General features: G+C 50.7%; 1 protein-coding gene across 9 annotated transcripts in view; it reads right to left on the bottom strand.

Annotated features, from left to right (window-relative positions):
* Positions 1-419: 419 nt before the first annotated feature.
* The window catches only part of SULF2 (sulfatase 2), a 129793-nt gene continuing 118023 nt past the window's right edge, over positions 420-12189 (bottom strand). For 5 of the 9 annotated variants that reach the window (XM_016938080.4, XM_016938079.4, XM_024352261.3 and 2 more), the window contains exons 12-21: positions 9183-9411; positions 8952-9048; positions 8289-8383; positions 7194-7253; positions 6519-6688; positions 6136-6278; positions 4767-4890; positions 2709-2742; positions 2411-2464; positions 420-1404 (exon numbers count right to left, since the gene is read on the bottom strand). In XM_016938080.4, coding sequence (XP_016793569.1) covers positions 1374-1404; positions 2411-2464; positions 2709-2742; positions 4767-4890; positions 6136-6278; positions 6519-6688; positions 7194-7253; positions 8289-8383; positions 8952-9048; positions 9183-9411 — 1037 coding nt within the window. In that variant the 3' untranslated portion in view covers positions 420-1373. Of the gene's footprint in view, positions 1405-2410; positions 2465-2708; positions 2743-4367; positions 4446-4766; positions 4891-6135; positions 6279-6518; positions 6689-7193; positions 7254-8288; positions 8384-8951; positions 9049-9182; positions 9412-12189 lie in introns of all 9 variants that reach the window. The other 4 variants (XM_054675020.2, XM_054675019.2, XM_063803087.1 and 1 more) reach the window with 2 other exon arrangements.

Consider the following 12189-nt stretch of genomic DNA (forward strand, 5'->3'; position numbering starts at 1 on the left):
AAAAAAACGCCACTAGGGAGTTGCTAGGGAGCCTTGGCCTGTTTGGGGCATTGAAACAAATGTGGGTGCTTTTAGGGATTATCTCCGTCATCTGTTAAATGAGAAATGGGTTGGACTGGTGATTGATGATAGTTGAAATCTGTCAACTACTTGTATCAGGTTAGACTACCTGATACACAAAGAAGGGTTGGCCAAGGCGAATTTCTTTGCAATTGATTAATACTTTTAAAAAATGAAGTACCAAAGCTGGTATACTATGAGACTTACCTGTAGTCCCTTGAAGTATGGTAGACTTTAGTCAATCTACAACCATCTACTCCCCTTTTAAGAAAATCTTCTAAACCCAAGGCATTTTCTTCCAAAAAGATGTTGACTGGTAGTATCTTGAATACTTTAAAAAAACAGACACACCAAAAAACTCCAAGAAATGGCCTTTTACAAAATGTCAAAGGTTCTTCATACCAACTGCTGGTCATTGGCTGGGGTTTTGAACACTGTATGACAATACTTAAACTACAAAATTTTTTTTACAAATACAGTTTCATCAAAACTTGGGACATACATCAACTTCATTTCTTTTCAGTACCTTAAAAAAAAACATCAGTTCTGGGACATAACAAAGAAATACTAGGAGAAATGGTATCTGGACAGGAACAGAAATGTCCACAACTGTGAGGGATTTTCTTTTACACTGGCCACAGAGCGTTTATTGACATCACCACTCCTGAAAATTGGGATTTCTTATTAGGTTCCCCTAAAAGTTCCCATGTTGATTACATGTAAATAGTCACATATATACAATGAAGGCAGTTTCTTCAGAGGCAACCAGGGTTTATAGTGCTAGGTAAATGTCATCTCTTTTGTGCTACTGACTCATTGTCAAACGTCTCTGCACTGTTTTCAGCCTCTCCACGTTGCCTCTGTCCTGCTTCTTAGTTCCTTCTTTGTGACAAACCAAAAGAATAAGAGGATTTAGAACAGGACTGCTTTTCCCCTATGATTTAAAAATTCCAATGACTTTCGCCCTTGGGGGAAATTTCCAAGGAAATCTCTCTGGCTCGCTCTCTTCGTTTTCCTTTGTGAGCTTCTGGGGGAGGGTTAGTGGTGACTTTTTGATACGAAAAAATGCATTTTGTGCAGCTGGTGAGGTATAATCCAAAGCAAAAGCAGGGGCAAAAATGGACTTCCTGAAGTTATCTCTGCTCCTGCTGGTTATCCTCCAGAATCTGCCATGTTGACTGAGAGTGCGTGCTTGCTTTCTCAGGCCTCCTGGCCAATAGCACAGGTCTGCTGGAAATCACCCACATGGTTTTTCATTGCCTGTGCAGTCAGGTGATGCCTCTATGTTTTTGGAGGTCCACCTCTGTTGTTTCTTAACCTTCCCAGCCTTCCCACAGTTGTCCCCTAAAGAACAAAACAAACTCATCTTAGCACTTAGCTATCACGGTCTTTATCATGACTTCCTAATCGGTCCTACAGCTGAGGAAGCTTTGCTTCAAGGCTGCTGAGAATGAATATTTCTAGGTTACTTAGAACGGGATTGCCACCACCTAGTCACCTCAATTTTTTGTTTACTTATACACTCAATGCCTGGCAAGGATGGCATTTAAGGATCTGGACAGAATAGTGGCTAAGGAGATTGTGATATGTAAAGATTCTGTACCTTAATTCTAGAAGCACCGAAGAAAGGCTTAGGTGACCTGTTACTAATGTCCTATTAAAGCCACACAGGTTTATATGCATATAAAGGAAGAAATGAGTAGACTAGAGGTTGCAAGTGGCAGTTCACCAAGGGCAATAATTTGCCCACATGGTTAACTTAATGTCAAATTAGATGATAATGATAAAGAATTCTCACACATACTTGCATTTTTGGATTTGGTAGACGAATTAGAAAATCTGGCAAACCTCAGCCCATTCCTGCAGGGAGCAAACTGGCCTGCTCCCTTTAGAATAGAGGTGAACTTCACAGGTTGCCAGTCTCTTAGTCCCTGTCAGCCTCCAGTGGCACTGGAGTGAGAGTTTGTAGCATGGGCTTTTTGGAAACCATTTAATGAGGCCATCCTACTACTGATGTTGTATATCAGTTAGCACTTTTGTAGCCACAGCCTTCAAGATGCCTAGCAATTTGTAATATTTAAATGCTTCTCAACCTCTAAGTAATAGCTCAAGTTTACCAAGCACAGGTTATAGCGAGAACAGCAGTGTACTGGACAAGGCATTAATCTAAAACATGAAATGGATTCAAGTGTTTTCTTAGGGAAAGATGTGCATTAGTACTTCCCCCCCACCCTCATCATGAGAACAAACGAAGGGTGGTATGTAAGAAATGGCATGCAAATAGAATAGCATTGGCAAAATGAAGCGGTCAGAACCAGATTTCTATTTGTAAGCTGGTTCCTCAACTCACAGTGATTTGGAAGAAGGTCTCTTCATTTCTGGCCACTTTCGACGCTGAAACTGCCTAAGTTTTCAAGTGTCAAAGGAGAATGAATGTTAACCATCACCAAGAAAGAAAAAGTCCCCAAAGAACTATACAAAGAAGGTCTCCTAGGTGACACCTATCTTTGGTGGGTGATCCTGGTCTCGGGCAGACCAGAGGGAAGGGCAGTTTCTCAAGATAACAGGTGCAGACTCACAGAGATGAGACTGAAGGATGGGCCAAGATAGGAGAACTTTGTTTAGGCTTTAATAATAAAACGAAATACCTGTATTGCTCATAGCTTCCTCCATCTTTAAGTCCTAAATGAAGGAGAAATGAAAAACAAAACAGGAGCAGATAGTTTAGGCAAAACAACCCCAACACACCAGAAAACCATCTTATGCTTTTTTGTCACAATCCCATGATGCTGATAGTGTTCCCTACTCTGAGGGGTAGACTGAATTATGAGGGGAACCTGCCCTAAGTCTCCTAGATAGCCTTGTAGATTGCCTAAAATCCAGTGTCACCATGATCAGTTTCAGGACCCTGATGGCTTCATTCAGCGCTGACCTTAGTTATGGTGAGGGAGGTAGATGCAGGCATGAACATCTGTGCTCCAGAGGACAGAAAGCCAAGAGCCCTGACCAAGTGCAGGAGGGAGTTCCCCTTTGGGCTTTGGGGAAGTTTTCCTGAGGATGTGGCAGGATCAAGTGCGTGGGCTCCGGGGTCAGCCCACCTTGTTCACCTTACTCCTCCATAAAATGAGGATAAGATTCACCTCAAAGCTTATCAGCTAACACATGTAAAATGCTCAGCACAGAGCCTGGCACGCAGTGACTAATATGTCATTGCACTTTGATCACAAGAGTAGCAGCACTTGAGTGGCAGAGGTTAGGAAGCTACTAGTGAAAATTCTGATCATATCAGGCTCCTGACCAGAAGTATTAGTGCAACATCTTGTGTAAACACATTAGCTCTTCCCTCTTCATAACTAGAGCCGACGGTAGCGTCTGAATTCCTCCTAAGCTGTGTAGCCATTTTCCTGACATGAACTCTAGGCATCCTCCTAGACACAGTCCCTTCCCCAAGGGACTTTAAATACCAAAGGTTTTTTTTAAGCCACTCTCTCTCGCTAGTAAGTGAACTTCATTTTTCTTTTAGCTTTGTTTTCTTTTTTTAATATATATTTTTTTATTTTTAGAGATGGGGCGACAGCTCTGTCTCCCAGGCTGGAGTGCAGTGGTGCTACCATAGCTCACTGTAACCTTGAACTCCTGGGCTCAAGTCTCCTCCCACCTCAGCCTTCCAAAGCCCTGGAATCATAGGCATGAGCAACCATGCCTGTTTAGCTTTTTTCATCTTAAAATATCTATCTGGTTGGCATTCTAAACTTAAAACTGCAGATTTTGTCCTGTCCCAAACAAAACTCAGGATTTACCTGGGACTCCTAATCCCGCACCTCCCATCACCATGTTGTCTGGGGGCTTCACCACCTGAATCGGAAATCCATCATCTTTACTGCTCCCACCTCTAGTCCAAGCCACCATTTCTCCCTGGATAACTGGGCCATCTTCGCTGTTTTCTCCCATAAAGTCCCATTCTCCACCTAGCAAATGTCGGTGCCCAGGTTAAAACCCTCCATTGGCTTCCTGATACACCACAAATGAAACCTAAACTCTACCGTGGCCTAGGAAGCCCCGCACAGGGTGGCCCGATGCCCTCCCGCCACTCTCCACTGGCCTCAGTTGTGCTGGCTGCACCCCCTGAGCTGCTTTCTGCTCCTCACACTTTAAGCTTCCTGGAGCGCCAGCCCTCCACGTTTTCTCAGTGGTCGATTGCGTCCTACTTTTCAGGACTCAGTTCAGAGGTCTGACCCTGGTTTTATTTAGCAGTGCCCTTCCCCAGTCACACTGGATTCTACCATCCAGTTTTACCCTTTCCATACAAGCAAGAGGCCTCCCGCTGTGGACTGCTCTTCTTAGGACAACACCGGCTCCACACAAGTCAGCGAGGATGGGGTCATCTTTAGTCAACATGGTTTCAGGTGTAAGTTCTCAGGAAGTGTTTGTTGAATGCATGAGTGGACAAAAGGGAGGACAATGAAATGAGAGGGAATTCCGTGTGTTTCCTGGGTAGTTGGTGCAGGTGTTCCTCTCTCAGGAATCACAGCTTGTTAAAGGTCATCTGCCTGCTATGGACAGGGGCTCCCATGACTCGTCTGGAACTGTATCACCTCCCAAAGCCTGGTGATTTCAGGCTCATTCTTGGGGTAGACACCACCTCCTGAGTCCCTTCCTTTGGTTACCCTGCTGTCCAAGGGCCCCATATTGGGGTGCCTACTCACCCAGGTCCATGTTTCGAGTCCGGGGGTTACACTGCTTGTAACCCTTGCAGCTCCTCAGCTCCATGAGCTGTACGTGTAGCTGGTTGAGGACATCCCTGTCCAGTGTGTTCACTGCGTTCATCAGCTGGTTGCAAAAAAGGTAGTCTGTCAACAAGGTAAGTACAGGGACTCTCCCCTGCCCTTCTACCAACCAGGGGACATATTTCAGGCGGGTGGAAGGTGCTAGGGGCTGGTGACCTGTTTACTCCAACTTCTGCAAGAGCCAGCGTTTGGAAGAGTTAGGTGACTTTTTGGCTTCAAGTCCCACCAGGTTCACTCTTCATGAGAATGAAAACTCAGGAGAATAAAAACCACGTCTGTGTATTTAACGGAGTTCTGCAGCCACTGGTCAGGAAACTTCCCAAGCTTGGAAAGAAAGCCTTCCAAGTCTTGGTTTTATCAGCAGCCTTCATTCAGGGGCCCTCAGCTCCTCCTGATTGCAAAGCAGCCATTTGATGAAAGGACGGGTAAGTGGCCTGGGTTCTTGTGTAGTCTGGGAGCTACCGGTGAGGGACTTAACCTACCCCTTTGGTAAAGTATGAGGGTGAACCTATCTAAGGAGAAAGACTGCACACCTATATAGTAATGAAAGCATTTGTGCTGCTGACATTTAAACATCAGATTTCATTTAAATTATTTTAGGCTTTTCTTGAAAGGTCAAAGCCTGGGCAATACCAAGGCCACAGTACAGGAAAGCTCTAGTGCTGGAGCTCAGTAGTGACTGTCCCTGTACAAGGGCCCACATGTGCCGATGACCAGACATGCCACTGCTCCTTTTGGTCTTGTGTGGTCCTGGGCCACTTCAGTCGCGTGTGTGTTTAGATGGCTTACTGTACGGAAGCACTTAGCAGAGTGCTTGGTGCAGTGTGTTACTGTTACATTAGCTGCGCGGTCCGTGTAGGCCCTGCAGTGGGTAATATTTGGCTTGATCCTACAGCCTGACAGTGTTAGGAGTCTTCACAAGTTCCGGCAAAACCTGGTTGCATGTTGCATGTTAAGTTAGAGGGAAGAAGCCATATATATTACACACGCGGGGTGATGGAGGCAAAAAGCAGAGTGATGGAGGCAAAAAGCAGGGTGATGGAGGCAAAAAGCAGGGTGATGGAGGCAAAAAGCAGGGTGATGGAGGCAAAAAGCAGGGTGATGGAGGCAAAAAAGGCTGATTGAACACAGAACCCCCAATCTCAGCAGCTTCACAACTTACTCCCACTGGCTCAGGGACTCAGTGGCACTTGGACAATTTGTCATCACTTCCCTGAGGTTGGGGGGGCCTACCTGGCAGCACTGGTGTACCCCACACCCCCATCTCTCTAGCTCGGGTTGTCTGTACCTGGTAGGGGTCTGTGTTGAGATCAAAGTACTCTAGGAAGCCAGTTGCAAATTCACAGAAGAGGAAATTGTGAGTCTCATTGATGGTCCTCATGCACCAGTACGTGTTATTGTTGGCGCTGGTGCAGGCACAGAAAGGCCCCACTGCCAAGGAAGAGAGAGCATGTCCTGAGTGCCTGCGGGAGGAGGCCCCATCTGCCAACAGTGATTCCTGTCAGGGACAGCCCCCAAAACCAGTTCGTCAAATGCCAAGAGGCTGTCCCGAGCACCGTGGACCCCTGGTGTTGGGGACCCCCTTTCTGAGAGAGGTCTGGGTCACTAAGTGGAGAAGTTTCTTGAACCCCTGGGCCTCAGCCTGTCCACCCCTGCCCTGGGCTTGCTCACGTGTCCAGAAAGGCGCTGTCTGCCAGTGCTGGTTGTCGTGGGTGAAGCACGTGAGGCCTGGCATGCTGCACGTGTCGTTGTTCTGCAGGCGCTTGAGCAGCTTGCGGAGTTTCTTCTTGCGCTTCTGCTCCCGCAACAGCCACACCTTGTCCTTCTCTTGCAGGCCCTTCCTATGGGCGCAGAGGGCCACACACACCTTGGGCCTCTGAGGGATCAGTGACCCCATGTCTCTGCTCTTCCTGTCCACCTAAGGGCTGCGCTGAGGCTTCTCCAAGAGAGCCATGGGCATAGCAATTCAGGGTCCCAAGTCCCAGTGCTGCTCCAAGGCAGAGCCGGGACCAGAACCTGGGTCTTGTCATTCTACTTTAACTCCCAAGGGGGCACAAGCTGGGGACAGAACCAGGCAGCTACTGGGACTCCTGTTGACACCCCTTTCCCCTCCTTCCTGTGTCCTGCCCTGCTTGATGGAGTTGCGGTAACCCCATTTAGCCACAAGGGGGCGTGGGAGGCCCGCTCAGTGTTGATTGGGAAGTAAGGCCTCTTCGAGGGCCACCGTGGACTTCCCAGGGAAGGGCCTGGACTAATTTCCTTTTCTTCTGAGTTTTAGCTTAAGGGAGGGCCACCTCCTCACGCAGGCCTCTGCATCTCTTCCCCAGGACCTCAAGCTGCTCTTACCTGAAAGGATGCAGACTGGAGCCTTTGTGCTTGAGGCGGCCTTTGTGCTGGGTGTGGTAGCTGTAACAGACCCCCCCAGCCCCAGGCTTCAGGAGTGGCTCCGAGGGCTCCGCTGGCAGGTGCAAGCTGTGATTTCTGGGACTCCCATGTGTTGCTGCTGCCCCACCCCTGTCCCTCCTTCTGAGGTGGTGGTGGGTAGGGTACGACCCTATCCTCAGGGCAGCAGGTACCTGCCTGAGTGGCTTCTTTCTCCAAGCATGAGCCAGGACTCTGCCTGGACTTTTGCTAGACTTTAGCAGGTTGGGTTAATTGTAATTTAGCCACGACTAGAAGCTGGGCCTGGCTTTAGGTGCATCAGCCTCAGCATCCTTTTTCCTTTCTTTTTTGATGGTTAATTTTACATGTCAAAGCCTCAGCATCTTGAGGTTGGTTCCCTCACCACCCTGCCTACTCACACTTGGTCGGGGTCAACACAGGGAAGCCTGTGTTTTGCAGCACTTTCTGGAAAGACAGCAGGGCTTCTACAGCTGTGCTGTCCAGTATGGGAGCCACTGGCCACAGGTGGCTACTTCAATTTGAATTAAGCAAAATAAAAAATTTGGCTCCTTAGTGACACTAGCCACAATTTTAAGTATGCACCAGCCACGTGTGGTGTAGTGCAGATATAGCCCATTTCCGTCAGCACAGAATGTTCTATTAGAGCTGTTCTAGAGTTCAGTCCTTTGGGCCAGGGGACCCCTAAGCCGGGAACATGGACCTCAAACCACATGGGGGATTTCTGAAAGGGCAATCGGCAGAGGCACTTTTCCGGCCTGGAGCTGGCTCTGCGCAGCCAGCACGGGTCTCTTGCTAGCAATACTGGAATCTGGGCGCCAGCCTGGCTGAGGAGCAGGTCCGTGTGCCACACTGGCTGACAACAGGGAGGTAAATTACGGATTTTTTTAATGCCATGAGGGGAGAAGATAATTTTATGCCATGAGGGGAGAAGATAAAGATAAAAATAAAAAATGAAAGGGGTCAATCATGAGAGGGGATGAACTGAACTGTCCTGTAGGAGAGTGGGGTCTTAGGGAGGTCCCTTTGCTACTGCCTTACCTGATTTTGTGACAGTCACATTCTTCTGGCCGCTTTTTCTTCAGGTGACCTCGGACTTCCCTCAGGTTCTTAATTTTGTTCTGCAGGGTTTCAATCTGAGGGAGGGGCAGGAGAGGAGGCCTTGAAACCTTCAAGGCTGGACAACAAAGGCTTGGCCTGGTGACTGCCCCCACGCTGCCGTGTCTGTGCTCAGCAGCGGCAGCCTGCACTCCCCGGGCCCCAGGGCCAGCACCGGCATGTCTGGGTGGGGAGGAGGTACTTGTTCTGCCTGAAGGAAGCCCGCCTTCTCCTCCAGCCAGCCCTTGCAAGGGAACCGAGTCATTTTCCTGGCCTGGCCTGGCCTGCGCAGGAACCCGCTGAGCCCACTGAGGCCTCCAGTGTCTCCCCTGGGCTTGATGAAAGGCCTCCTGTAGCGTAGACTTCTTGTAAGTCAAAAGGGGGACAACGTGGCTAAGCCATCGTCCCTCAGACAGCCTGGGCAGGAAGCTATCTGTCTCATGCTGGGACTGACGCCTATCCCCGGGTTGAGGAATCTGTGGGGACCTCACTTCACCTCTCCGGCCTCTTCCCTGGGTCTGGCCTCACTGCCCTCCCACCGTGAACCGGGGGTCCTGCCAGGCCCGTGGTGGCCGAGAGCACGCTCCTCTCCCGCTCTCCACTCACCTCGTGGTCGATGTGCAGCTTGTGGTCTTTCCAGGCCTGCAGGGACTTGTACAGGTCCAGGTCACACTGGACTGTGTCGTTCTCTAGGATGTAGCACCTGCTTGAGAGAAGGGATCACGTGTGGCTCGGAGGTGGTGGAGGGGGAGCAGCCCAGGTGCCCAGGAGGTGTGGGAAGCCCTTGCCGAGGTCTGTCCTGTCCCCTTCACCCTCGACTTCCACCTGGACACTCACCGATGTGTCACTTTAATGGGGTTGGCGGCTGAGTAGTCGGGAAGGCCTCCAGTGCCACTGAAGTCCCCACCATCCTTGTCATCTTGGTCCTCAGGGGCCCCTGGCCAGTGCCGCTTGGTGAGGTTTCGGGGCTGGGCGGCATCACCCAGGCCTACGTGGTACACCCTGCCGTCCACCTCGATGGCCACTGAGCGGATGGAGCGACTGCGGACATAGCTGGCCTTGTACTCTGTGGACATTAGAGGAGTGGCAGAGTTAGGGAGGCAGGAAAGGCTGGCCAGGCTCCCAGGGCAGTGGGTCCTTCATCAAGATAGGGCCGGGCTTCCAAGCATGAGGCTCAGCTTTGCCTGCGACCCGAGGGGTCGTGGAATCTACCCGCCTGCTCGCAGATCCTGGACCGCAGGGGAGGGCCTCGAGGTGATCACACCGGCAAGACGGAAGTCCTGGAGCCAAGAAGCCACTGACTCAAGAGGATTTCAAGCAAGAGCTGCTTGCGGGTAAACAAAGGGCGGTACATCATCTGTACAACGGAATATGCGACCAGAACCAGGAGCGAGGTTCTGATTCACGCTAGAGCGCGGATGAATGTCAAAAGCAGGCGGAGTGAAACCAGCCAGACACAAAGTGGGCTCGTATTGTTACATTCTATTTATAGGAACTACCCAGAATAGGTAAATCTATAGCGGCAGAAAGAAGATTGGTGATTGCCAGGGGCTGGGGGAGAGGGTAGTGAGGAGTGACTGCTTTGTGGGTACGGGGTTCCCTTTTGGGGTGATGAAATGTTTTGGAACTAGGTAGAGGTGTGCAACACTGTGAACCTATTAAATGCCTCTGCATTGTATATAATTGTAAAAATGGTGAGTTTTATGTTATCTGAACTTCACCTCAATTAAAAAGGAAAAAAAGTATCATGGATGTAAAAATGTTGATTTAAACTGGGAAAAAGGGGCCCTGCAGTGCCTGTCTCTGGGTAGAAATGGACGGGGACTGGGGAAGCCACTTAGCTTCTTTGAGTCCCAGAGAGCTGGAGGCTGCCCACCAGGTGGTAGGCAGGTGCTACACCCAGGTGGGCCGGCAACAAGGCTGAGAGGGGGCTTTTGCATACGCCCTGACGCTGAAAACTCAGGGGTGCAGGCTGAAGTGACACCCCAGGTAGCCTGTATCTTCTGTGTCTCAAAAACAAATCTGAGTTGGTAACGTTAAAGAAACAGGGGAGGTGGTGGCGGTGATGTAGGGATCCAGATTTCCAGCTTCCAGAAAGGAAACAGATGTCTCACGGGCCCACAGTTCCATATGGTCAGGACGGGCTGGGGATGGGCGGCCCCTTTGGCTGCCCACTGTCTTCCCTGTTGGCCACAGCCCCTGCCACTCCTTTCTGTTTTAAAACCTCTGCCCACCTGACACATGCCTGGCCCCAGCAGGCACGCACTGCAGTTGTCATCCTTCTCCAGATGTGCCTCACTTAAAGAGAAGGGCCTGGAGCCAGTTAGTGACCCAGGTTTTGTTGGATCCCAAGTGACCCCGAGATGGTGACCAAAGAGGACCAGCTGGAGGCAGGTGGTGGCGGAAGGCAGTGGAAGGAGGGAGGAAAGGGCTCCCTTCTCACGTGGCCCGGGTGCCACCCCCACTCTTGGGGGATGTTTTGTATCTTTCAGTTCTCAGACACCTTGCATCAGAGTCACAAGGGCCGAAGGATCCTGAGGGGCCGGGAGAGGCCTCCCCTCTCCAGCAGAGCCTTGGGCCTTTTCTGACACAGGGCAGCCTTCTCCTGGGCACTTCTCTCCCTCGGTTTAGTCTCCCGATGCAAGTACACAAATTGCCGAGGATGCTCCCTGTGCCAAGCAGGTCCTGCCCCGAGAGGCTCAGGAAATAGACCCAGCGTGTCCTCTCCACTCCTTTTGTCTCAGTCGGCTCATAAGTGAGCTGCTTTGCCTCTTTCCACCCTCCATCTCCCAGCTCTAGATTCAGGGGTCCCTAAACCATGGCCTAAGGGCCCAGGCCAGCCTCCATCTGTCTTTGTGAATACAGTTTCACTGGGTACAGCTGCTCGCATTCCCTTATACCTCTGCAGTCGCAGGGCTGAGTTGCAAAGCCCAAGACCTTTACTCTCCGGCTCTTCACAGAAGCGGTATGCCAGCCCTGTGTGAATCCTTTCCTGGACTGAAGCCACACTACCTGCTCTCCCCATCACTCTGTGTTCGTGTCCAGAGTCCTGGAGGTACCCTTCCTGCCACACCAACGGGGAATGGGACAGGACTTCATAACCCGGCGGCCAAGAGCTTTGCTGCAATCAGATGGCTCAGGTGCAAACCCCTGAGCACATGTGTGGCCCCGGCGATTTGGGTAACTTCTCAGGATGGTGCCTACCCTACAAAGGCTCCTTGGAGGATGGCACGAAACGGAACTAGTGAAGCATTCATGCCTGATGAGCTGGTGTGGACCAGCTACTGCAGGGGGTGGGGACTCTGCCTGCAGCTGACGTCCTCACCTAAGGTGACAACCCTGGGCCCACTCCCTGCCTCTCCACGCCGGTGACCGCCTGTGTGATGTGGCTGCCCGTGCCCATGGTGCTTCTCACCACCCTCGGCCACACCGGTCACCTCTCTGTGACTGGGACTCACCGCCCTGATTCTGAGCACAGGGTCTTTGTACTCCATCTTCCTCCTCCTCAGAACACTTGCTCTCTGGCTGGTCACAAGACCTGTTCCTTTCTGTACTTTGTTCTCATTAAATGTCCATTGAGCGCCATTCTGGAGCCGCCACCCCTCTCTGCTAGTCCTGCCACCGCTGCATCTCCTTCATGCGTTTTTCACCAGGGGAAGTGGCCCTTTGTTCACTTGTTCACATCTTGTCTCATCCATGAGGTCCAAGTCCGTGTCTCTCCAGGTCAACTCTAATCTCAGTGTCTTGCACAAAGTTCAAGAAATGAATGAACCCCAGTCACCTGGGCCCATCCCCCGAGTCCTCGTCCCCTTCTCCTGTTCCTGGGTCCCCCTTCTGCTGTGAG

The sequence above is a fragment of the Pan troglodytes genome, chromosome 21, assembly GCF_028858775.2.
Source record: "Pan troglodytes isolate AG18354 chromosome 21, NHGRI_mPanTro3-v2.0_pri, whole genome shotgun sequence".
NCBI classification, from domain to species: Eukaryota; Metazoa; Chordata; class Mammalia; order Primates; family Hominidae; genus Pan; species Pan troglodytes.